Source organism: Suncus etruscus, chromosome 20 (genome assembly GCF_024139225.1).
Source record: "Suncus etruscus isolate mSunEtr1 chromosome 20, mSunEtr1.pri.cur, whole genome shotgun sequence".
In the NCBI taxonomy this organism is placed as follows: domain Eukaryota; kingdom Metazoa; phylum Chordata; class Mammalia; order Eulipotyphla; family Soricidae; genus Suncus; species Suncus etruscus.
In genome coordinates this window covers 40712687-40737891 of record NC_064867.1, presented here as the reverse complement: position 1 = coordinate 40737891, position 25205 = coordinate 40712687, and the positions used below count along the sequence as shown (strand labels likewise).

Here is a 25205-nt window from a genome sequence, read left to right as displayed (position 1 = left end):
CGGACGGCCAGTCTTCCAAGGACAAAGCGGTGGCCCAGGCAGCCTGAACAATGGAGGGACGGGGGCAAGGGCAACTGTGAAGTTCAGAGTCTTCCAAGCTCTAAAGTCAGGGCCTATACCGCCCACCCTTGTGTGTGGGTGCACGTTGTTTTCATGTGTGACCAATGTCGTGTGTCCGAGTGTCCACTGAAACCGGCCTTTCTGCATGCTTAGCAGGAGCTTGAGTCGAGCCCACCGGTGCGGCAGTTGGAAGACCATAAAAGGGTACGTAGCCCCAGCCCGGGCGTGCCTGCACCCTCTACCCCTCTGTGGTTCTGAGCCCCTCGTCGCTCATGTCCGGCCGCCTTTGGGGGCACAGCCCATCATAGCCACGAGGGCGCATCCCGCTGACCTTCGCGGCCCCCCTCCCAACTTTTCTGCCTGCATAGAAGCTTCTGGGGTCTGCTGAGGAATTGCTTGCTCTGGAGGGCTTGTGCTGGGAGCAGGGGGAAACGTGGGTGCAGGGGGCTCCGAGCTGGTCAGGAAGTGGTGCCTTGTCTGGGGGTGAGACATGACCTGGACAGCTGAAGATCCAGCCCACACACAGCTGCCCAGAGCCTCTCACACATCTCCTGGACACATGTTTGGTCACGTCTAGTGGCCTTGCTTCCGCAGGCATCCATCTATGGCCAGGGTGCTGTCCCTGTGACAGGGAAGTGGGCATGTTTGTCTGGGAGAAACCCTGGAGAGGGGTTTCTGGGCTACAGTGTGCAAATCCTCCCAAGGACACAGAGGACATGGCGTACCAGCATGTCCCTGAGGCTGGCGGTCATGTTCTGTCTTTGTCAGACACTAAAATATCACCTTGATGCTAGCTGGCCCACCCCCTACTTCACAGATGGAGAAACTGAGGCTCAGAGACATGGAGTCAGGCCCAAATCAGAGGGCTTGGCCTGTTCGCTTACCCCCACCCCAGCCATGCCTGGACCGCCACCACCTCCAGAAACTCCCCCTCTCTGGCGCCCCAGAAATGGGTTTTATACCCCTAAATGGAGGACCTGACATCACTCTGGCTGGCCCTGGAATGCTGTCCTGGTCTTCAAGGCAACTGCCCTGGGTTGCCCTCTCTCTCAATTCCAGGGCTCTTGGCATGTGCTTTGTGCATGTCTATGCCCTGACTTTTGGAATCAGAAAAGGTGTCTGGCCTCCCTCAGCTGTCTGATGGGGGCATACCCTTTCTACTCTTGAGCCTCAGTTTCTCCAGTGAATGGGGCATCTCCACTGCCCTGGACATGGTAGGTCGGCCCCCGGGCCTGACAGAAGCAGGTACCAGAGGTTATTTATGCTGACTCCAGTGTTAGGGTCTTGTGGCTCCGGGTGGGAACTCAAATTTCCCGAGGGGCTGGGTTGGGCCGGGCCAAGAACCTCAGGGATTGATATCCTTGTGTGGCTGGTATCCAGGCTGTTCTGGCTTCAAGAGTGCTTACCCATTCAGGGTCTTCATCCAGAGTAAGCTCCTAGAGGCAGCAGCTGGGGTCTGTCGCCTGCTGGCAGGGGAAGGGCTGGGTAGGGACACAATTCATCATTTCCAGAAGGTGCCCATCTGGCCTCATGTATGGTACCCAAACCCCGTCCCCAGAGCCAATATCTGCCTGCACGAGTTCCACACTGGGACGATGTTGTGGACCTGTCCTTTCAGCCACTTTCACCCCAAATCCTTCCTCCTGTTCAGAAAAAAGGGCCTTTCCTTGTTCTGAAACAAATCTAGAAAATCCACATGCCATTTCTTTTCCTCCTAGTTTAAAAGTGCATTTTTGCTTGTCTGTATACATATGTTCCTATCCGTATGCGTCTACATTGTCTCACATATCTGTGTATGGCTATAGCATTTGTGTCTCTATGTTTGTGTGTTTGTGGTTATGTGTCTGTACATCTCTGTGTGTCTGTATACCTGGAATCTGTAGACATTTGTGTAGAGAGCTGTGTCTCCATGTGACTCTTCACATGACTGCGTGTCTGTGTATCTCCGCATTATCTGTGTAACCATCTGTATATGTGTGCGGACATTTGTGCCAGTACCTGTGGCACAGTGCGTGTGCAGGCAGTGAGGCTGGATGGGACCGTGCAGAATTAGCAGCTTCCTGGGCTTCTCTTGAGGGAATGTTCTGGAGGCAGCACTGTTGCTATGACAACTGCCTGGATTTCTCCGCCTGAGAGATCGGGGAGAGATTGGACCTGTGACCCATGTGACCCAAGCTTGGTGCCCGGCCATGGGGTCATGTAGCTGTGGTCTTGCCCATGGAGTCCACTTTCACCAACCTGCTCAGAAACGGTTTGCACCCTCTAATGTACAATGTATGATGTTCCAGCATCCAACCCAAAGAGTTGCAGCCGGAGTTGTAGCTGACCTTCATCGAGCATGCAACGGTCTACCTGCTGTCCCATCCCTGACCGTTGCCTAGCCTGCAGGGTCTCAGCATTGTGTCTCTTGGGTCTTGGGGACGCAGTTGCAAGCTTCAGAGCCCAGTGGTCTGCTATGGGCACAAAGCCCGGTCCTGCTGCCAGCTGCTCAGATAGATGCACTCAACATAGGCACCAGGAAAACAACTCCCTCTGCCCATCCCTTCCTCCCCCGAGGCTCCCTCGCCTCCGGGAAGCTGCATTTGTCCTCTGGAGTCGGGCTTTCCTGTGCTATGCTATGCTGTGTGGCCATGGGGACAGCATTTCTGGGACACTGCAGTGCTAAGCCCAGCCAGCTACATCCCAGCTCCTGGAAGCGCTTTCCTCCCCGTGCAAGACGGTCTGGCAGAAAACAGTTTATTTGTGAGCATGATAGATATTTCTGAACCCCAGCCCTGAAGGTGGGAACTTCCCATGGCCCAGGGTGGAAATTAGTTCTGTGGGGTGGTTGGAAGGTGAATGTAGGGATGGCAGGAATGTAGAGGAGACAGGACTCTATTTTGTTTTGTTTTTTTAAACTTTATTTATATATTGATTAATTGATTTTTGGGGCCACACCTAGTGGTGCTCAGGGGTTACTCCTGGTTCTGGGCTCAGAAATGGATTGCCCCTGAAAGGCTGGGGGACCATATGGGATGTCGGGAATCGAACCAGGTCCCTCCTGGGTCGACTGCATACAAGGCAAACTCCTTACTGCTGTGCTATCTCTCTGACCCCCACCGGGACTCTATTTTGGATACCTAAAATCTCCAACACTCTGCCAGATCAGACTTTACATTGGGGTCTTTGTAGAGCAAGCCTTTGCCTCTAAGCCTGGCAGGTTAGAGTGGTCTCAGCAGAGAAAAGTGAAGTCAGGCCTCTCGTCCAACTTCATGGGTCTCCCGTGGCCCAGGAATGACAAAAGAGGTTCCACTGCCTTTTCCACGATTCTCTCTTTTTTTTTTTTTTTTGAAGAGATGGTTCTTGTCACACGTAGAAGATCAAAAAGAGGCAGAAACAGATTGGAGTGATAGCACAGCAGGGAAAGTGCCCTGGGTTTAATCCCTGGCATTCCATATGGTCCCCCGAGCCTGCCCAGAGTAATTTCTGAGCAATCCGTGCTCAGAAGTAACCCCTGAGCCCCACTGAGTGTGGCACCAAAACAAACAATAAAAGGTAGAAGCGTTCTGTAGTGCTCAATCCATGACCCAACTTCAGCAACTGTCCCCACATGGTTCCCTCTTCCTTCTTAACATTTCAGGGAAACCTCAATATTCCATCTACACTGACAGAGTGGCTAGTGACTCTCTTTTTGGGTCACTGTCTTTCCTTCCACATGGACATTTCCATGGCAGAAACTCATTGTCAGGTCATCGCAGCTTTGAGCATTCTTTACCCTGAAATCTTAATATTTTCATAGGACCTTCCTTGGGCCGGGACATTTTTCTACTGCTCTCTGAAAGCCAATTATGTCATTTGCCACTAGACTTTAATTGGCTTTTCCCAGGCACTTTCTCAAGGCCCTTCACGATCACAGTGTCCTGTCTTTGTTGCTGAAAGGCGGAAGATGTCAGATATTTAATAGCCTACACAACGAGCTGGTTTTTGCTCTTTTTCTTTGACGGTTTTATTTTTAAACGATCTGATTTCCTGAGAAAATATTGAAGAGTTCTACTTCGGAATCTAGCATTCATCAAAAACATACATTTGGTGTGTATCGTTGGACCCACTCGAGTCATTTATGCCCAGGTCTCAACCCCGCCATCCCCAACTCTGGTGTGTCCAGAACACTAGTGGTTTGGGTCTTCATTTGGACCTATCCCCTTCTCCTCTTTGGATCCAGGGTGAGGTGCTCAGGCAGATCCTAGTGAACCGTTACTACGGAAACATTCGGCCTTCGGGGAGAAGAGAGAGCCTAACCAGCTTTGGCAATGGCCCATTGTCAACTGGAGCTGCCTGCAAGCCTGCAGGAGGAGGTAGGCAGGTGGCCGGGTCTCTGTGGCCCTGTGTGTAGGGAGATTGCGTCTGGGACACACACCAAAGTTTAGGTGCATTGGTCAGAGTCTGTGTTCAGTCACGCAGTAGGCACACATCTATTGAAGAATAGGTACCTCCAGGGGACTGGTCCTCGAGGGTCAGACAGATGCTAAACTGCCCTGGACTCCATGACTCAGAGCACTGCTGGGAGACCTATGAATCACAGTTCTGTACTGGAGAGATAGTGCATGGTGGGGGAGGTCCTTGTTTGCATGTGGCTGCAATTAATGTTCAAGTCCATAGCACCCCTTAAAAGCTCCTGAGCATAATAAGCCAGAAAAATTGTCCCTGAGCATCACTGCACATGACCCAAAACATTGAACCTCCCCACGAATAAAATATGATTCCCTGACCTGGTCTCCTTACATCCCCCCCATGGAGGCCTCTTGAATCCAGAGACTTGGCATCTTGGGCTCTAGGCACTATGTCCAGGAGCAGGAGAAAGCACCATTCAGCTCACAGTTGATGCCCCCTGCCCTGCCTCCACTCACAGAAGCTGGGAATTCTTCCATCCTAGCTTGAACCTGGTTCAAAATGGGGTTCCTTTCCAAGCCACTTGCCTCCCAGATGCTCAGTCCCCACAAACCAGCCTTAAAGGAACTTGAAAATCAGGACATTGGGCAACCCCGCTGTCAGGATATGACCCTACCACCACCACCACCAGTGGCAGACATGGAGGTCCAGAGCATTGGCCTACCAGGGAGGTGCCTATCTCCTGCTTGGGTTCCCCAGGAAAAAGCCTGGATCTTGATGCTTCCAAATTCTCCAGTTCCTACAACAGGCTCCTGGGTCTGTCTCGACATGGGCTCCAAGCACTGTGCTCACTGAAGGAGATGTAGATGGACAGCAACTCTCAGAGAAGCCCACATAGCCAGGACAGTCATAGCAAAGTTTCAGATGCTCTGTCCTGTGCCCAAGTTGGCTCCATAAATCCATGATACTTGGTGATAGTATTAGGCTGTGATTGGACAATGTCTGCAAACATCCAAGACAGAACTTGCTGATGGAGGATAGGACACAAACCCTCATTTTTCTCCCTTATTTATTGGCATAACCAAGACTGGGATGGGGAGACAGAAAGGTCTTTTCCTAGAATGCATCCCTGTTCTGCTGCCGTAGGACTTTGTAGGTAGGACCCAGGGCAAGGGACTGCGAAACAAGGACAGTGGCTGGGACCATAATATACAGTGACCGAGTCAGCAGTCGATTCTGCTGGAACCCCGTGTGGACGGGGAAGGCCGGAGTGCCAAGGATAGTCAACAGCATTCATGTCACCTCGTCCTGGGGACACTGTCCTCCTGCCCTACACCATGAGAGTTCCCAGCTTCTCCCTGGTGGCAAGAGAAGTAGTCTGTGCCTTGTGGGAATGGGAAACCCACCCCAGATCCTTCTGGGGACTCACCTTCTCTCTGCCCTCCTAGGGGGAGGCCCCAGCTCCGTGAGCCGTGGCGAAATGAGCCTGGCCGAGGTACAGTGTCACCTGGACAAGGAAGGCGCCTCGAACCTGGTCATCGACCTCATCATGAACGCAGCCAGCGACCGAGTGTTCCATGAGAGCATTCTGTTGGCCATCGCTCTGCTGGAGGGGGGCAATACCACCATCCAGGTAGGGACGCTGGGGGCCCCCATCCTCAGACATGGACTCCTACAGATGTTTACGCCAATTCCTGCACAGCTGGAGTTGGGGGACGGATGAACTTTGGGACCAGGAGTTAGCATGTCATCCAGTTCTACCACAGTGTCCACGCTGCCCATTCCACACCACCCAGTCCACATCTCAGTGAGTGAGAGCTCAAGGCCAGGCGAGGGCAAAAGCTTGGCGGACGCCTGGCTCTCCGGATCCCCTGTGGTACGGAGGGTGAACTGACAGGCTCTGGACAGGGAATTGGGCCACCCAGAAGCTCTTGGCCATCAGGGTGGAATGTGCTGTGTCAGTTCCTATGCTTGTGGTAAAGCAGATGCCCATGTACACCCACCCCCCCCGCACCGTGACTCCCCGGAGATCTGACCACATGTCGCTGCCCCCACCCATGGGGACAGTGGTGGGTTCTTCCTCCACGCCTTCCCTGCTGCTCTCAGTGCTTAGTATCTGGAGGTGTGTTCTTTTTTTTTTTTCCTTCTTCTTTTTCTTTGTCTTTTTTTGACAGAGAGAACAGAGACAAAGAGATAGAAACCGAGACAAAGAGAGCAGAGATAGAGAGAGCAGAGACAGAGAGAGAGAGAGACCAGAGACAAAGAGACAAAGAGAGCAGAGACAGAGTAGAGATGGACAGAGAGAGACAGGGAGACAGAGAGCAGAGACAGAGAGAACAGAGACAGAGACAGAGAGCTCAGAGACAAAGAGCAGAGACAGAGGAGCAGAAACAGAGAGATACTGAGACAGAGAACAGAGACAGAGATAGAGACAGAGAGACCAGATATAGAGACAGACCAGAGGCAGAGGGTCGAGGCAGACAGATAGAGAGACCAGAGACAGGGAGACAGAGAGCAGAGACAGACAGAAACAGAGAGATAGATAGAGAGAGAGACAGAGAGCCCAGAGACAGAGAGATACTGAGACAGAGAACAGAGACAGAGATAGAGACTGAGAGACCAGATATAGAGACAGACCAGAGGCAGAGGGTTGAGGCAGACAGATAGAGAGACCAGAGACAGGGAGACAGAGAGCAGAGACAGACAGAAACAGAGAGATAGATAGATAGAGAGAGACAGAGAGCCCAGAGACAGAGCAGAGACAGAGAGATGAGAGACAGATTCAGTGACAAACAGAGAGGAGAGAGAGAAGAGAGAGAATGAAGAGGAAAAAGAAGGAAGAAAGAGCTGGAAATATGTTCTGATCACAGTGACTTTCGTGAACTGTGAGGACCCCAACATCATCCCCACCTGGCTCACAATTTAGGCCGGAGCCTCCATGTCTGTGGGGGCTATCTGGCCAAGGCCCCACAGACCCTTGTGAATGATTGGGGGTGGGGGGAACAGTGGGGTCCAGTGGTGAGACCTCCAAAACATACACAGGAGTATATCCTGACTCCACAGAGCCTAAAGTGGGGCCTCGAGTATGGGGCCTGTACCCCTGCCTTTAGGAATGGTGGCTGTAATGGCCAGTGAACGGGGTTTTCCCAAGCTGGAAATTTGGGGCGCCTTGTCTCCTACTCACACTAAAGCTTTGCTAGTCTAAGAAACCCCAGGACTGCGGAGAATCAGCAGTGTGGGTTCTCCTGGGGTGCTCAACTTGGTTCTAGGGGCTTTGCTGGGGCTCAGGGACCCTTGGAGTCTTTCTGAGGTGGTCCCATCACAGATGTGAGCTTGTCAGGTTTATTTGCTTCCTGTGATTTGATGGGCCCAGAGGTGTGGGCAAGTTGGGCTCCTGGGAATGATTCAGGCTTGTCCAGTCAGCACTGGGCCTCTGAGCACTGTTTCACTTGTATACGACTGGCCAGGGCAAGCAGGGGTTCTTCCAAACCCCATCTTAGGAAGGGGGGACCCGGAGAGCTCATGATTTCTGACTCCACTGTGGCCATTGGCATTGGTGGCTGCACTGGTGGAGATCGCCGAGGGGAGCAAGCAGTGGACAAGCTTGCATGTGGCAGAGAAACAAAAAATCCTAATCCCAAGGTCTCAGGGATAACAGCTCTGCAAATTTTTGTACCTCATTGTCAACATGCTGGAGTTCACTCCTAGGAACTCCCAAATCAGGAGGGATGGTGCGTACTGAGCACCCACTTATCTTGTAGCCTTGGCTCTAGCCAGCACCTCGGAAGTCTTTAGACCTGGCCTGGAGCTTCCTGGGGGGATGCATCCCACCTCCTGGTGGGTGACCATGTCCGTCTGCAGTGTTGTTGTCGCCTGCCCACATGTGTCTCAGCTCCTTCGATCTCTGTTCCCTCTACACTCCAGCGTGGCTACGAGCCCTAGAAAGAGGGGTTTTACCCAAGCCACTCTCCAACAGGGACTTGTGCTTCCTGCCCCCCCCCCAAATATGATATATATCCCTTCCTCCACCCCACATATGCATTTGCCCCCTGGCTTCAGAACTGGTGGAAATATGACTCTTAGCTTTTTGGTCCATTTTCAGTGTGTGCTATTTTGCCTGTCTGGTCCCCTCTGTTCTCCTGGTCCCTGCAGGGTCTTGGGGGGTGTGTATCTCTACTGAGACCCCCTCCCCAGCTGCTCCCCTTTGCCTGAGTGGCCAGCCCTGCCGTCTCTTACAGGGATTTTTGAGTGATTTGGGGGATTTATAGTGCTGGCATTGATTGCTGAGTATGCCCCAACTAGGGAAGTAGCAGAGTTGGGGTCCACTGTACCCAGTGACAGTGGCACAACCTCCCATGCCCTGTCCTTGCCAAGCCTGGCTGCAGACACTCTTAGGAAGGCTCTGTGCCCTGCACGTCCACAGCCTGGCTGGAAAATATGATTTGCAGCCAGGAAGCAGATGAAATTGGGCCGAGCTCCCTGACTTCAGCCACTTCCCTCGTGCACGTGCAAGCCTCCGGGGTTGGCTGAGGTCGGCTGTCCCCTAGTTCTGGAAAGGCCCAGGAGCAGGCTGTGTGGTCGCTGACCCTGCAGAGAGTGTCGGGGCCCAGGCTGGCTGGCTGGCAGGCGGGTGGGCAGAAGGGCAGCCCCGGGAGCCTGGAGCGAGTGCCAGGGTTACGTAAGTGGGTGTTGCTTCTGGCGAGGAGGTCGGTGACTCAGCCAGTGTTTTCTGACCTCAGCTTTGGTCCTCCCAGGAGTATCCTGGCTTTTGGAGTTCCCACAGCTTGCCCTGCAGCTGGAAGCCAAGTGGGGGCACTGCCTGAGGCCTCCCCTGCAGATTGGGGACAGCCCAAAGGGGTCCCTGACCCTGGCTCCCTGCAGAGACTAGGACTGCTGACCGGGAGCAGAGGAAGATGCCAGAGCTGGAGGGGGCCCACCCAGCTCAGGGGCTTTGTAGCTGAGACCTCAAAAAGCTGAGTCCCCAAAAAGCCAGGCTGAACCCCCACTCAGCTCTCACTCAGGGCTATTTCTAGGTTCGGCCTCAGCTCTCTGGCTGACTGGAGGCTCTGGGGTACCAAGTCCAGCTCCTCCAAGGTCCTGCATCCAGGCAGGGGTACCCCTGGACACCCTGGAATGACAACACAGTATTCCCTGTACAAAGTTTAAGGCTTAGGGACGGTCCACATTTCCTGACATTCACTCGCCCACAGAAGCCAGTCTGCTATTGTGGCCTGGGGAGGGGGGTCTGAGGTCAGAGGTCAAAGGGTACAGTGTGGTTGTGTGCCCTCTTGGCACAGCCCAGACTCCACATTGCTCAAGTCCTGCCCCGTCTGCCCATGACCTTTGGGCAGCTCAAGGCACTGACATTCTCTCGGCCAGTCTCTGGGGTTTTTTTGGCAAGGGGGTATTTCCTGACCATTTGCTTTTGAACTCTGGACACACCGTGTCCCTTCCTTCCTGAGCACAGAACACTGAGCCCACAGCTGGGGCGGAAGCTAGATGGACAGAAACGGGCCACTGAGGGCTGAGAATGGAAGGGCGTCTAGGCCTAATGCACTATCCCCTGGCCATGGTATCCATGGCGTCCTCCTAGCTCTGGTGCCTTCGCCATATTCATAACCTGTGTCAGGTGTTTCCTGTTCTGGAAACTTCTCTCTGACCAGCAGCTAGTAGCCACATAAAAAGGGAGGCGTCCCCAGTTCCCAGGCACACACCAGCATCCACTATGTTGGGAAGAGATCTTGCTTTGCTTCCTGGCTCTTGGGGCAGAGCCTGCTGGGATGTATGACTTAGGATGTGCGTGGGAACATTTTCTTATCTCTCCCTGTCCTGGCCATGTGCCCTCGGGACAGCCCTGTGTGATCCTCATTAGCCTTCTCACCCATGTCTTTTATTTTATTTTACTTTTTGTTTTTTGGGTCCTACCTGGTGATGCTCAGGGATTCCTACTGCTCAGAAATCACTCCTGACTCGGGGGACCATATGGGACTCCGGGGATCGAACGCAGGCCCACCTGGGTCAGCCATGTGCAAGGCAAACGCCCTACCGCTGCACCATTGCTTGGGCCCCATCACCCATGTCTTTTTTTTTTTAAACACCTTGATTACATACATGATTGTGTTTGGGTTTCAGTCATGTAAAGAACACCACCCATCACCAGTGCAACATTCCCATCACCAATGTCCCAAATCTCCCTCCTCCCCACCCGACCCCCGCCTGTACTCTAGACAGGCTCTCCATTTCCCTCATACATTCTCATTCTTAGGACAGTTCAAAATGTAGTTATTTCTCTAACTAAACTCATCACTCTTTGTGGTGAGCTTCCTGAGGTGAGCTGGAACTTCCAGCTCTTTTCTCTTTTGTGTCTGAAAATTATTATTGCAAGAATGTCTTTCATTTTTCTTAAAACCCATAGATGAGTTGAGACCATTCTGCGTTTTTCTCTCTCTCTCTCTGACTTATTTCATTCAGCATAATAGATTCCGTGTACATCCATGTATAGGAAAATTTCATGACTTCATCTCTCCTGACAGCTGCATAATATTCCATTGTGTATATGTACCACAGTTTCTTGAGCCATTCGTCTGTTGAAGGGCATCTTGGTTGTTTCCAGAGTCTTGCTATGGTAAATAGTGCTGCAATGAATATAGGTGTAAGGATGGGGTTTTTGTCTTAAGAAGCCTTCAGGGGCTCATCTCTAGGAGGCAGTTGGTATCACACATCCCCCACCATTTGAGCCATCATCAAGTCGAGTCACATAGGGCAGAGGAAAGGCGAGTCCTCTTGTCCTTCCACACAGTCTTTTCTATCCCCCAGACACCTTTGCTCAGTGCTGCTGAGCAGATGCCTAGGCACAGAGGAGAAACTGAGTCACGAAGGAGGGGCTGGGGTTCTGTAGAGCTCAGCTGCAAACCCTAGCTGACCCCTCAGCAGTTCCTGTAATTGAGTGTACATCGCTATGACCCTAAAATCTACCCTGGAGGGCAGTTCTGAGGGTGCAGGGACCCTGATATTCCGGTCCTAGAATTTCTGGGTCATCAGGTACATTCAGGCATCTGTCAGGGCCTTTTGATCTGGGGGTGAGGGGAAGGCCACCATTCTGTTTCTCGGATTCAGGCTGGGGCTATGCCGGCCAGCGAGTGCATCACACGCACACAGTGGCGGTAGCCGTTCGGTGCAAACGTGCAGCTGTCTTCTGTTTACAAGAGGAAGTACCCGTTTAATTTTATTTTCACACCCGGGCCCGAGTGTTAAGGGAACACGGTGTTTCGACTCCCGCCCACATCAGCTGTGGTGAAGGCTGTATGCTGTCATGTATAGCAGCCCCGGGAATATTTCCACCTTGTTAACGGGCAGTGTGGGTCCAGGGATGCTATGGTCCTGAACTGGGGACACAATACTGTGGGGGTCTGAGCTGGGGGACAGTGCTTCTGGGACAGTCTGAGTATATTTTTTTTAATACTTTTTATTTTGACCACAGTGGATTACAAATCTTTCACAGTAATATTTTAATACATAGTGACATTGAATCAGGGACATTCCCACCACCAGTGTTGTCCTCCCTCCATCCCTTTTCCCAGCATGCATCCCATATCCCCCTCCTTTACCCCCGACTGCTAGTATAAGTGGTCCCCTCTTGGGTCTAGCTTGTTGTAGTTTGGGTGTCGATTCTGTTGTCGTTGGCTTTGGATTTGGTGTCTAAGTCTGATCATTTTTTATTTCTTCTCAATGTTCATACGACACTTTGGTCTTGGGGCCCTCCCTTATTTCTGCCTCAATTTGTGAGGCAGAACAAGATGACACTATGAATATATTAAAGCTCCTTAGGGGACACAGTGACAGGCCTGAGATCCTTTTTAGGGACACTATCTCTGAGCTTTGGGACAGGGACTGACCGGATCCTTGCATTGTTCTGGAAGCTTCCCGAAGTTTCTGTGCAGTCTCTGGAGACCGGACACGCATCCTTAGTTCCCTTTTGTTTTTATGTCCATCGGAAGTGCACAGGGGGTGTCTCCATCCAGCTGGGCAGCACCTGTCTGTAGCCTATAGACCCCTTGGAAGAACTATGAAGACCCTGGTTCAACGGACACCCCAGTGCTTGGCTCAGTCCCCCAATACCCTGCTGACCCCCCCAGCATCCATCTGACCCTTAGCACCCCAACTGTTCTCAGCATTCAGCTGACCCCCAGTTCTGGCTGGCCCCTAACCCACACTCTCTCATAGATCCATGAGGCTCACCCATGTTGGAGAAGCAAGGAGCCTTGGTGATCTGGGGAACCTCCATCCTGGGAGGTCCCTGGACCTGAGACCCCCTCCTCCTTCCCCAGGATCCCTCATGGCAGTTTGGGGGTGCCCTGAGTGTGGAGGAAACGGGTCAGGCTGATGCGGAGAGCCCCGAGGCTTGGCATCTCAGCTCTTATGTAACTGCTATTTTTAGGTTTGTGCCTGGCTACAGAGAGGGATTTAATGAGCTCCCGGCTCTGCTCACCTTCCCGAGCTGGTAGGAGCCGCAAGTGTGTCAGTGGGGACACGGCTGAGGGTGGGTGGATAGTGGGGGGACGCGTTGTCATGGCGCCTGGCTGGCTGCTGGCCCCGCACCCTCCCGGCCTGCATGCCTGTTCTCTCTCTCCCCCATCCATCTCTTCCTCTCTCTCTCTCCGTCTTTCCCTCTCCCCACTCCACATCTCTCTCTCTCTCTTCCTCCCCCCCCCTTTATTCTCTCTCCCCAGTTTCTCCCTCTCTCCTCTCCACCCCCTTGCTTTCCTTCTCCCTCTCTCCCGCCCTCTCCTATGCAAGCTTTCTTATTTGAATCACACCTACTCAGGAAACAAAACTCATCCTACTCACCCCCTGGGATGCTCCATGGTGGGCTCAGACCATGATGATACAATGAGAGTGACCCCTGGGGTACAGTCCCATATGCTGTCCACGGTGGTACCTGGACTGCGAGCCCCACTCTAGAAGCTTCCTTTGGGCTTCATGGCTCAGTGCCACGGGTCATGCCTGTGACCCAGATTGTGGCTGCTGATGTGTGTCCAGGCCTGGACTTGTCTCCTTCCTGCCCATCGCAAGGCCAGCACCGGTGGGGAAACCACTGGGCCGTGTCCTACCTGGACAGACGGCTACAGTTCTGGCCCCTGGGAACCATGATGGAGGTGGAGGGGACTCTTCTCTGGCTCCTGCAGATGGAGGGCTGGAAAGAGGAGAAGGGAAGTCAGAGCATTAGAGGCTACCCTGGGGACAGAAGCGGGGAAACCTCACCACAGACTGCAGCTTGTATTATCATCAGTCGCTTTCGGGTGTCTGAGTAATCCAAGGCCACAGCCCCCCTCAAGCTGCTCCTGAGGCAGCTGTGAACAGCCCAGAATTCCAGACCCACGAGGTAATGTTGACCCTAAGGATGGAGCTTTCTAGGGGAGAAGGATTCGGCCTGTCCCCCATGGATGGGCAGAGAACCCAGCCATCTGTGTGTCCTGGGGCAGCAGAGATCCCAGCCAGTCCCTGACTGAACCCCTGTCTCAGCCCCGCTTTGAGAGTCAACACCAGGTCCCCTCATGCCCTTTGCAGGTCATGACTTAATTTGTTTTGTTTTTTAAACTTTATTTATTTATTTATTGGTTGGTTTGAGGGGCCACTCAGCAGCACTCAGGGGCTACTCCTGGCTCTGTGCTCAGAAATCTCCCCTGGGGGATGGAGAGATAGCATGGAGGAAAGCATTTGCCTTGAATGCAGAAGGATGGTGGTTCGCAACCGGTATCCCATATGGTCCCCTGAGCCTGCCAGGAGCGATTTGTGAGCGTAGAGCCAGGAGGAACCCCTGAGCTGCTGGGTGTGACCCAAAAAATTCTTTAAAAAAAAAAAAAGAAATCTCCCCTGGCAAGCTAGGGGACTATATGGGATGCTAGGAGTTGAACTGGGTACCTCCTGGGTTGGCTACATGCAAGACAAACGCCCTACCTCTGTGCTATCATTTTGGCCCCAAGTCATATTTCCTGAGCTGCTGCCCTGTTGGCCCCTGGCCTCTCTGCTGTCCTGCCCTTCGGGACTGGTCGTCATTTGGCTGTTGTGTTGACCTTTGTATGGTAGCAATGTATAGATCATATGGAGGACTGGGGTCTGACCAGAAGGCCTGGAACTGTGTCTTCTGCTCTCTTCCTGAGCAGGCAGTGAGTGGTGCCGAAGGACTGGGTAAAGTGCAGTGACCCTCAGAGGGTGGAGATGCCAGGCCAAGCAGCCTTGGCAGTGCCCCTTCATCAGGCTGGCTGTGCCCACTCCAGACCACTGTCACATGGACACCTCAATGACAGGGCTGAACTCCCACATCAGGACTAGGTGAGGTTAGCTTCACAGGGTCCTGTTCTGGTCAGCCTCTGTGTCCACCCCAGGGAGGGCCAGGAAGCCACGGGAAATGCCTGCAGGAGAGAACACAAAGGGATGTTGGTCCCTATCTCTGTGATGCCAGATGGGGATGGACAGGCAGGTCCACACAGAGGCCAGATTCTGTAGACAGTTTGGCCCAGGCCTGGGGGCAGCTTTCATCTTGTACCTGCTCTTGCTCAGGGCATGACCTGGTGCCCAGTTCTCTTTGTTCCTTGCTTGTAACCTTTCAGTCTTGGGGTTCAGATGCTCTGTCAAAAGCTACCTTATCTCCAGAATTTCACCCAAACTGACAAAAAGCTGAAGGAATGCTATCTTTGCAGGGAAAGGACAGAAATGGGGTCTGAAGCTCTGTCTCACCACCCTCTTTTTCACCTACCCTAGAAGCCCCCCATTTTCCTGCCTTGCCCCCAGATAATTTCTAAGAGCAGAGTCAGAAAGTCAAAAATAGCTGGGGCCAGATACTTGGATGAACTGATGGAAGGAAGGTGGGTTGGTTGAATGGATGGATGGACTCATGAGTGAGGAGTGGTGATTGGTGATCGAATGAAATAATATGGGAATAAAATAATCAGAATTTAAAAGGAAAGAGCTACATGCTTGAACTCAGTGAAGAGTTGGATCTTAGGCACTTGGGGGCACACAGAACGAGGAGGCCTTGCTGTGGGGAAGAAGGAGCATCAGGAAAGGGACAGTGAGCAGAATAGGGGGGCCCATCTACACATGACTTGTAAGCAAACACGAGTGACAGTGTCCCTGGGGCAGGTGTCATGAGACTGCTGACTCAGCATGGGGAGGAGGTTGGGGCATTGGGAGTCTAGTTGCTTCCTGGGCTAGTGTCCCCCAAAGGTGGGAGGGGGTGGCACTTTGTTCCTGTATCTCTGTGTGATTAGCTCCCAGGTGTGGCACTTGAGGGGGGCTGGAGGTGGAGAGCCCCATCATACGTCTGCACGTGATCAGCCACTGCAGTTCCAGAAATGCCTTGGCAGGGGTCACACCAGCGGTTCCCCACCACCTATGCTGCCTTGCGGGGCCATACACAGTCATCCCAGATGCCTGTGCCTTCCCCCCGGAGCACCTTGGGGTTCTCTTCATGCTCATCCAAGAGCAACTGTGCATCTGATGGTGCATGTAGTGGGAACACTTCAACCCATACTGGCCCTAGGGGTGATGGACCCACAGGCCCTGGCTGTAAAAGCACGCAGGGATACTGGGTAGGGTTCCCCGATGGCCCAGGCACAGAGGCAAGCAAGGGCACTGAGCGGGGTCCCCCCCGCATAGTAGACACGATGCTCCCTTCGCAGCATTCCTTCTTCTGCCGCCTGACCGAAGACAAGAAGTCAGAGAAGTTCTTCAAGGTGTTCTATGACCGCATGAAAGTGGCCCAGCAGGAGATCAAAGCCACGGTGACTGTGAACACAAGTGACCTAGGGAATAAGAAGAAGGATGAGGAGGCGGACAGGGATGCCCCTGCACGCAAGAAAGGTGAGGGGACCACACTTGCATCCAAACGGATGCACCCACACACACCCAGACACACACACACAAACATACAACACAGACACACATATATAAACGCACTTCCTCACACACCCGGATGCACCTACTCCTGGCCTCCATAACTTGGGGTCCTTCTTCCCTGGGGCCACAGCTCCCCACTAACCCCTTCCTGGGTCCCTGAATATGCTGCAGCCCTGTGGGTTTGTATGTCTCGGAGCCCATCATCACCTTCTCCTAACTCACACTCGGTTAGGGCTGAAAATAGGTTCATATCCCTGTAGACAGCACCTACGAACAATATCTACGAACACCTGCCCCCCTTTGGCTCAAGGGTCACACTGCAATGCCTGGCGTCAGTGTGTGTGTGTGTATTGAGGGGGACACAGCCAATAGGGATCAGGCTGTTGTGCCTCCAGTTGTGTTTTCACAACTTCGTGGCTGTGAGCTCAGTGAAAGAGGTGCATAGCTCTATCCTTGGAGGCCCCAAGAACCAGCCTTGACAGCATCTCCTACCTGCAGCCAAGGAGCCGTCCCCCCAGATCACGGAGGAGGCCCGCGAGCAGCTGCTGGAGGCATCGGCCGCCACCAGGAAGGCCTTGAGCACCTTCCGCCGAGAGGCCGACCCCGACGACCACTACCAGGCTGCCGAAGGCACGCAGGCCACGGCAGACAAGACCAAAGACGAGCTAGAGATGAGTGCTGTGGTCACAGTCATGCAGCCCATCCTGCGTTTCCTGCAGCTGCTGTGTGAGAACCACAATCGCGACCTGCAGGTGGGCCTCAAACCCAGTCACAATCCTGGCCCCTCACTAGCTGCCATGCTCTCCCCCCCCCCCCCAGTTTGCCATAGACCCTTACTGGCCCCCACGCTTCCTTTCTCCGCACCCACCACCTCCTAACTTCATTACTTTGGTGGCCTTTGACTTCCAACCTTGACCCTTCTCAGCATTCTGAGACCTACCCCTCTGGTGGAGATGGGGTACAGGGAGAGAGAGGAAGAAAATGGGGCATGGGAGACAGAAGTGAAAAATGGGGTGCAGGAGGGAGACAGGAACAGGGTACAGAGAAGAAGATGGAATACAGGGGGAAAGAGGAGAGAAATGGGGAGTGGGAGACAGAAGTGAAAAATGGGGTGCAGGAAGGAGACGGGGAACAAGGTACAGAGAAGGAGATATGGCGGACCCAGAGAGAGAGGAGGAAAATGGGTAGTGGGAGACAGAAGTGAAAAATGGGGTGCAGGAAGGAGAGAGGGAAACAGGGTGTGGTGGATGCCGTCTGTCTTGGCTATGGGGTGTGGGGGGGCCTGCCCAGACCGCATTGCCCTGAGAGGTCACCCCTTGAATGTCACCAGGGCATGGTCCAGTTCTCTGCACCCCACACCTGGCCACACATTGGCCACATGGGGCTCTTCTGTTCCCCAGTACTCCCTGCATAAGCCCCTTCTAGTCAAATGGATCCCCCATTGCCCCATGCTCCATTTCTTTCTCTGTCCCCTGCACCCCATTTCTTTCTCTCTCCATACCCTGTTTTCTTTCTCTTCCCCTCTTCTTCCCCCCACTCTCCATTTCCCTACTCTTCTCTTGCATCCTGTTCCCCATCCCCTATTTCCCCCTCTCTCCCTTGTACCCTGTTTTGCTCTCTCCTTCCTGCACCCCATTTTTCACTTCTATCTCCCACGCCCCATTTTCCTCCTCCCCGTCTGCCATCTCCTTTTCTATACCCTGTTCTCTGTCTCCCTCCTGCACCCCATTTTTTATTTTTGTCTTCAACACCCCATTTTCCTCCTCTCTCTCCCTGTACCCCATCTCCTTCTCTGTACCCTGTTCTCTGTCTCCCTCCTGCACGCCATTTTTTCACTTCTGTCTCCCACGCCCCATTTTCCTCCTCTCTCCCCCATCTCTTTCTCTGTGCCCTGTTCTCTGCCCAGAACTTCCTCCGCTGCCAGAACAACAAGACCAACTACAACCTGGTGTGCGAGACGCTGCAGTTCCTGGATTGCATCTGCGGCAGCACCACGGGCGGGCTGGGGCTTCTGGGGCTCTACATCAACGAGAAGAACGTGGCACTCATTAACCAGACCCTGGAGAGCCTCACCGAATACTGCCAGGGGCCCTGCCACGAGAACCAGGTGGGGGCGCAGGGCAGGGCCTTCTACATGGAGAAGGAGGAGGGGACTGCAGCCGCAGTGGGGGCCTAGGCCTGTGCAGCCTTGTGCAGATTGGGAGGGAGACTGTTCTGGGCCATGTAACTATGGGATTTGGAGATCACATTTGGTGGGGTGCAAGTCTAGGATGGATCTAGAATAGAGCCCTTATAAGCCAGAGAGATAGCACAGCGGTAGGGCGTTTGCCTTGCATGCGGCCAACCCAGAAGGGACCCGGTTCGATTCCCGGCCTCCCATTTGGTCCCCTGAGCTTGCTTGATTTCAGAGCACAGAGCCATGAGCGCTGCTGAGTGTGACCCCAAAACCAAAAGGAACATAGAACGGGGCCCACAGCTGTGCTAGTGGGAATTTGGGGAGGTGGGGGCTATGCTGGAACAACATGGCAGTTGTACGAAATGTGGAGGGACAGTGCAGGGAGCCGTGCTTGGGATGGGCAAGCCCCCACATGAATGTGAAGTGGCCGCTCAGTCGAGGTGCTGACGTGTGTCCTCCCCAGAATTGCATCGCCACCCACGAATCCAACGGCATCGACATCATCACGGCCCTGATCCTCAATGATATCAACCCACTGGGCAAGAAGCGCATGGACCTGGTGCTGGAGCTCAAGGCAAGTGCACGAAGGAAGGAAGGAAGGGGCCGGGCTTGGTGGGGTCATGAGTTGCGCAGGGATTCGAGGCTCAGTGGGCCCCCTCAGATTTGGAGGGTGCAGGGCAGAGCAGCTCAGTGGCCAAGCCCCCGGCAGCTGAGCCCAGAGCAGTGTGTCCTTCCAGGGGCACAGTGCAGGGAGACAGATTGAGTAGGGCTGAAGGGGGGCTGACGCTCAGGGGTTACTCCTGGCTATGCGCTCAGAAATCTCTCCTGGCTTTCGGGGACCATATGGGACGCCGGGGGATCGAACCGCTGTCCATCCTACACTAGCGCTTGCAAGGCAGACACCTTACCACTAGCACCACCTTCCTGGCCCCCCCCTCCCTCCCTCCCTCCTTCCCTTCCCTTCCTTCCTTCCTTCCTTCCTTCCTTCCTTCCTTCCTTCCTTCCTTCCTTCCTTCCTTCCTTCCTTCCTTCCTTCCTTCCTTCCTTCCTTCCTTCCTTCCTTCCTTCCTTCCTTCCTTCCTTCCTTCCTTCCTTCCTTCTTCCTTGTTTTTGTGTCGCACCCTGAGGTGCTTAGGAGTTACTACTGGATCTGCACTCAGGCACAGAAGACCATAAGGGATACCGGAAATCTAATCTGGGTCTGTCCCAGATCGGCTGCATGCAAGACAGATGCCCTACCTCTCTGCAATCTCTTTGGCTCCAATCAATCTATTTCTTTTTTTTTTTTTTTGGTTTTTGGGCCACACCCGGCACTGCTCAAGGGTTACTCCTGGCTGTCTGCTCAGAAATAGCTCCTGGCAGGCACGGGGGACCATATGGGACACCGGGATTCGAACCAACCACCTCTGGTCGTGGATCGGCTGCTTGCAAGGCAAACACCGCTGTGCTATCTCTCCGGGCCCGGTTCTCAAACTTTTTAAACAAGGTTTCAGTCAGTTCACTGTCTCTCAGACGGTTAGAGGGCTGGACTATAGTAAAAACGAAAACTATAAACAAATTCCTGCATAGATTTTGAAGTGAAGAAACAAAATGGGAACAAATACAATATGTGACCCGCGGGCCATAGTTTGAGGACCTCTGCCTAGATCCTGGGCTGAAGGGAAGCTGATACTATCCCTCTCTTAGGACCTCAGAGGTTCCCCCAAATCCCAAAACTCTGTGTAAGTCCACCGAGGCCGCACATGCTTGTAGCACTTACCTATGAGCTGCGCTTGGGGCCTGTTGTTTTTGTTTTGGGGTCACACTCAGCTGCACTCAGGGTCACTCCTGGCTGCAGGCACGGGACCATATGGGATGCTGAGAATCGAACCAGGATCTGCCCTAGATCGGCTACATGCAGGGCAAACACCGTCCTGCTGTGCTATCTCTCTGGCCTGGCCTCTTGTATTTTTTGGGGAAATCAGCCCTTATTAAGGGGATGACTGTGGGCCTCTAAGCTTCTTGACCACTTTCCTAAGTACTGAATGGGGAACAGAAACTGGAGGTTGGGCATGCTCTGAGGGGGACCAGCCAGTTCTTAGAAACCAGAGCCTGCAGGGGGCTGTGGGCTTGCAGATGTGTGTGAGCAGATGTGTGGGTCTAAGGGGGTGTCATTCTAGCTCTGCACTCGGTAATTACTCCTGGTGGAGCTCCAGATTCTATATGGTATGCTGGAGATCAGACATGAGTTCACTCTAGGGCAAATGCCCTAGCCACTGTGGCCCCAGAATTATTATTTTTTTAAAAATATTTTTGCTTCCCTGTATTATCAAATCACAATTATGGATCTGTTTCTGTGCTCTGTATTCTGTTCCATAAATAGATTGGAATGTTCTTTCCCCAATCTCTTCTGTAATTTGGTAGTAGTGCTTGAATTTGGGTAGTACCGATTTTCTGGCTGTTCTTTAATACTGTTAGCTAAAGGGGCTGGAGAGATAACACAGCAGTAGGGCATTTGTCTTGCACGCAGCCAACCCAGGAGGGACCTGGTTCAATTTCCGGCATCCCAGATGGTCTCCCAGCCTGCCAGGGGCAATTTCTGAGTGCAAAGCCAGGAGGAACCCCTGAGCGCCGCTGGGTGTGGCCCCACAACCAGTCAATGAATCAATAAATACAGTTTTTTTTAATACTGTTATCTATGCAGTCTTCTGCACTTGCACATTAAACACTTAATAAGTTACGATTTCAAGGATATGAATACATTAGAGCCCTTGCCCTGCGTAGAAAAGGCTTCGAGTTTGATCTTTGGCATCTCTAAAAATAAAATCAAAATAAGACCAACTCTAGGCTCCAGGCAAGCTAGATCGTCCAACCCAAGACATTGGACGATCTAGCTTGCCTGGAGCCTAGAGTTGGTCTTATGCCAGGAAACTTCAGGGGTAGGGACTCTTTGTATTTAGGCCATGGTTATTCCTTTCCATGCCCCTCATATTTTGGTGGGCCTATGCAAACAATTGCCACTCTGACACCGTTTTTACTGTGCTCCTTTGACTCTAATCCTTAAAAAAAAAAAAAAAAAAAAAAAACACTTAAAATTTGAGGTTAACTTAAGCTAATATGCATGTACATGGAAATGTAAAAAATACTATGCCTCTAATGTTTAAGGAGTTACCTAAGTTTTATGGCTTTAGATTGCCTTGTGTGCTGTTAAGAAATATTATAATGTGTTACAATCTGGGGACTTGAGGGACAAAGTAATTGTACATGGATTCTGTTTTATTTATCTTAATGTTCTTTGGCTGAAAGTTCAAAGTTAAGATATCAGCAAGGGGACTTCTTCTGAGAATTATGGTATGGGTGATTGTCCTTCCACTGCAACTTTACCTTGTCCTCTTTCTTTGCATCTTTGTTCTCATAATTAAAAATAAAAAATTAAAAAAAATCAAAATGAATTTATTGAGGGACTGGAGGGAGAGAGAAAAAAAGGAGAGACAGACAGAGAGAGAGTACTGTAGATTGATCACACACTTAACCCAAGGGAACCCCTTATTCAATACTTGTCACCTACTATGTGAATACCTTGTAGTAATCTTGAGCACTAAGCCAGTGATATCTCTAAGCACTGCTGAGCGTGGCCCCTCAAAACAAAAGAAAAAAAAATAATGATATTATTTACATTCATATAATAATGTTGTGAGATTCTCTTTGGGTTGTATTAAATTTGCAGGTCCAGATGATTCTACAACCCTATTCAGTCTATATCAAATCCTTTTTTTGGGGTGGAGGGATGTCACTCGGCGGTGCTCAGGGGTTCCTCCTGGCTCTGTGCACAGAAATTGTTCCTGGCAGGCATGGGAAACCATATGGGATGCCGGGATTTGAACCACTGTCTGTCCTGGATCAGCTGCTTGCAAGGCAAACGCCCTACCGTTGTGCTGTCCCTCCAGCCCTATATCAAATCAAATCTTTCAATAAAGTAATAAAGCTAAAGAAAGAATAAGGGGGTGTCAATGTGTGATTGGGGAGAGGTGTGCCCTAAAAAGACACATGGTGCCACTGGTAGCTGAATTCAAAGGCTGAGCCTCGATGGACAGAGACCAGGCATGGTTGCTGCCCCATCCTTCTGTGCCCCCATCTGTGGGCCTTTCACCCCCAGGACATACAGCTCTGGGTCTATCCATTGGGGACCCTGGCTCATGCTCTCTCTCTTCCTTTTCTTCTCTCATCAGAACAACGCCTCCAAACTGCTCTTGGCCATCATGGAAAGTCGCCATGACAGTGAGAATGCCGAGCGGATTCTTTATAACATGCGCCCCAAGGAGCTGGTGAGTATAGAGTGGGGAAGACCATATGGGGCAGCCTGGATGGAGAACCTACTTCCCATGGATGCCCCTGCAATTGGGGCAAAAAAGCGCTTCCCCCAGTTCTCCCTGGGGGTCCTGGCCACCATCGACTCCCACAGAGAAGGGGTCCTATCACGCAGGCTCGTTGAAGCATAACTAGGTGCCGAGGTCCTCCCTGGGTTCAGCACCCCTCTTCCCTCCTGTTCGCTTCTCTCTTCTGCTATGGATATTGCGGCAGTGTGCAAAGTGGAAGTTTCATAATCCTCCCTGGAGCCCAAAGTTGGGTCACTAATATTTGTGACGTCCAAAGGCTGATGTTCTTCTAGGCTTTTCGTGTTGGAAAAGCACGGTCTGTGTGTTTTGGGGTGCAGTTTATAAGTTTATAAGCCAGGCCAGCACAGCCCCAGGATATGGCAGCCATTGAAGCCACCTGAACAGCAGGCTTAGGTTTCTCTGCTGTGTTATTCGCTCTACTACCAAACTCCTGGTGTTATTCGGGGTGGCTGCTGGCTCTGTGCTCAGGGGTCACTGTCAGTAGGACTTAGGGCTAACTCCTAACTCTGCACTCAGAACTCAATCCTGGTCATACACTCAGGGGTCACTCCTGTGTTTTATGGAGGAGCACAGGCTAGGCTAGGCATGAGGCTTTGAGCCACTGGAGTAGACAGTGGGGTCCACAGCGCAGTGCTGAGCCACAATGCCCTAACCCTGTCTGAGCCCCCAAGTCCCAATGCCATGGACAGATCTAAGTTTCTGACCAGTCCCAGCTGTGTGATACATCCTCACCCAGAGATATGGCTCAATTTTGAGCTCCTGCTAATTTGTTTTGTTTTGTTTTGGGGTCACACCCAGCAGCACTCAGGAGTTACTCCTGGCTCTACACTCAGAAATCCCTCCTGGCAGGCTCTGGGGACCATATGGAATGCCATGATTTGAACCACTGTCCTTCTGCATGCAAGGCAAACACCCTACCTCCATGCTATCTCGTAGCCTTCCTGCTAATTTTTTATTTCTAGTTTGAGGGATCACTCTTGGTGGCTGATTCCTGGCCTTGCACTCAGCGATCACTGTTGGGCATCGAATCTAATTAAGTTGTATGTGCAAGACCCACACTGCCCACTGGACTCTCTTTCTGCCCCCCACTGGCCTCCTGCTTCCCTGAGAGGATATAATATCCCAAACCTAGTGCACCTATCCAGCCTGGATGCACCCATGAGCTGACGGTCAGACCATGGCCCAGAAGTGGTTTCCAGTTGCTTCTACAAGAATGGGCAGCACCGGGCCGGAGAGACAACATGGCGCTAGGACATTTGCCTTGCATGTAGCAGACCCAGGACATACAGTGGTTCGAATCCCAGCATCCCATATGATCCCCCAAGCCTGCCAGGATTTCTGAGCACAGAGCCAGGAGGAACCCCTGAGTGCCACCGGGTATGGCCCCCCAAATTAAAAAAGCAATGGGCAACACTAATATCCCTGAGATGGCAATGGGACTGGGAAAGTTGGAAGAGCAGGAAAGAGACAGCTGGTATCTCACTGGCTTTGGTGGCATTTTCTGCTCCAAGACACCTTTGCTTGGGGCCATCTTCACCAACATGGTACCCCAAACCCACCCCTGCAGGTGGAGGTTATCAAGAAGGCCTACCTGCAGGGCGAAGTGGACTTTGAGGACGGGGAGAATGGTGAAGACGGGGCGGCCTCCCCCCGGAACGTGGGGCACAACATCTACATCCTGGCCCATCAGGTATCCCGTCTACACCGCATGGCAGAGTCCCCCCACCTTGGAGGTGCAGATGCTACCATAGTCTGGGCTGGGGTGGGTGGAAGAGCAGCCTGCGGCCACTACCTGCCTCTTTCATCTGATACACCTGGAGGGCCATGATGGTGGGGATGGGGGTGACTCAGCAACACCATAGGGGGTGCCCTGTCCTGCTGTGCTGGAGGCATGGATGTAGACAGACGGTGCATCCTTGCAGCTGGCCCGTCACAACAAGGAGCTGCAGAGCATGCTGAAGCCATGTGCGCAGGCTGAGGGGGACGAAGCCCTGGAGTTCTACGCCAAGCACACTGCACAAATTGAGGTGAGTCTCCATGGGTGGCATCCTCGGACCAGCCAGCCCCACGGCACCAGGGTTAGGGACCACTGAGGGCTCTTACGGAGCCTGAAGCAGAGCTCTGTGGCCATACCACTGAACAGAAACTTTTTTTGGGGGGAGGCCATATCCGGCAGCACTCAGGGGTAAGTCCTGACTCTTTGCTCAGAAATCACTCCTTGCAGGCTTGGGGAACCGTATGGGATGCCAGGGGTCGAACCCAGGTCTGTTCTGAGTCACCCACATGCAAGGCAAATGCCCTACTGCTGTGCTATCACTCTGGCCCCA

General features: G+C 52.6%; 1 protein-coding gene across 3 annotated transcripts in view; it reads left to right on the top strand.

Annotated features, from left to right (window-relative positions):
• ITPR1 (inositol 1,4,5-trisphosphate receptor type 1) overlaps window positions 1–25205 on the top strand; it is a 215091-nt gene that overhangs the window by 137106 nt on the left and 52780 nt on the right. For 2 of the 3 annotated variants that reach the window (XM_049766351.1, XM_049766350.1), the window contains 10 exons: window positions 217–264; window positions 4262–4394; window positions 5877–6061; window positions 16110–16290; window positions 16825–17078; window positions 18233–18433; window positions 18966–19076; window positions 22711–22806; window positions 24446–24568; window positions 24801–24905. In XM_049766351.1, the coding sequence (XP_049622308.1) occupies window positions 217–264; window positions 4262–4394; window positions 5877–6061; window positions 16110–16290; window positions 16825–17078; window positions 18233–18433; window positions 18966–19076; window positions 22711–22806; window positions 24446–24568; window positions 24801–24905 (1437 nt within the window). Of the gene's footprint in view, window positions 1–213; window positions 265–4261; window positions 4395–5876; window positions 6062–16109; window positions 16291–16824; window positions 17079–18232; window positions 18434–18965; window positions 19077–22710; window positions 22807–24445; window positions 24569–24800; window positions 24906–25205 lie in introns of all 3 variants that reach the window. The other variant, XM_049766349.1, reaches the window with a different exon arrangement.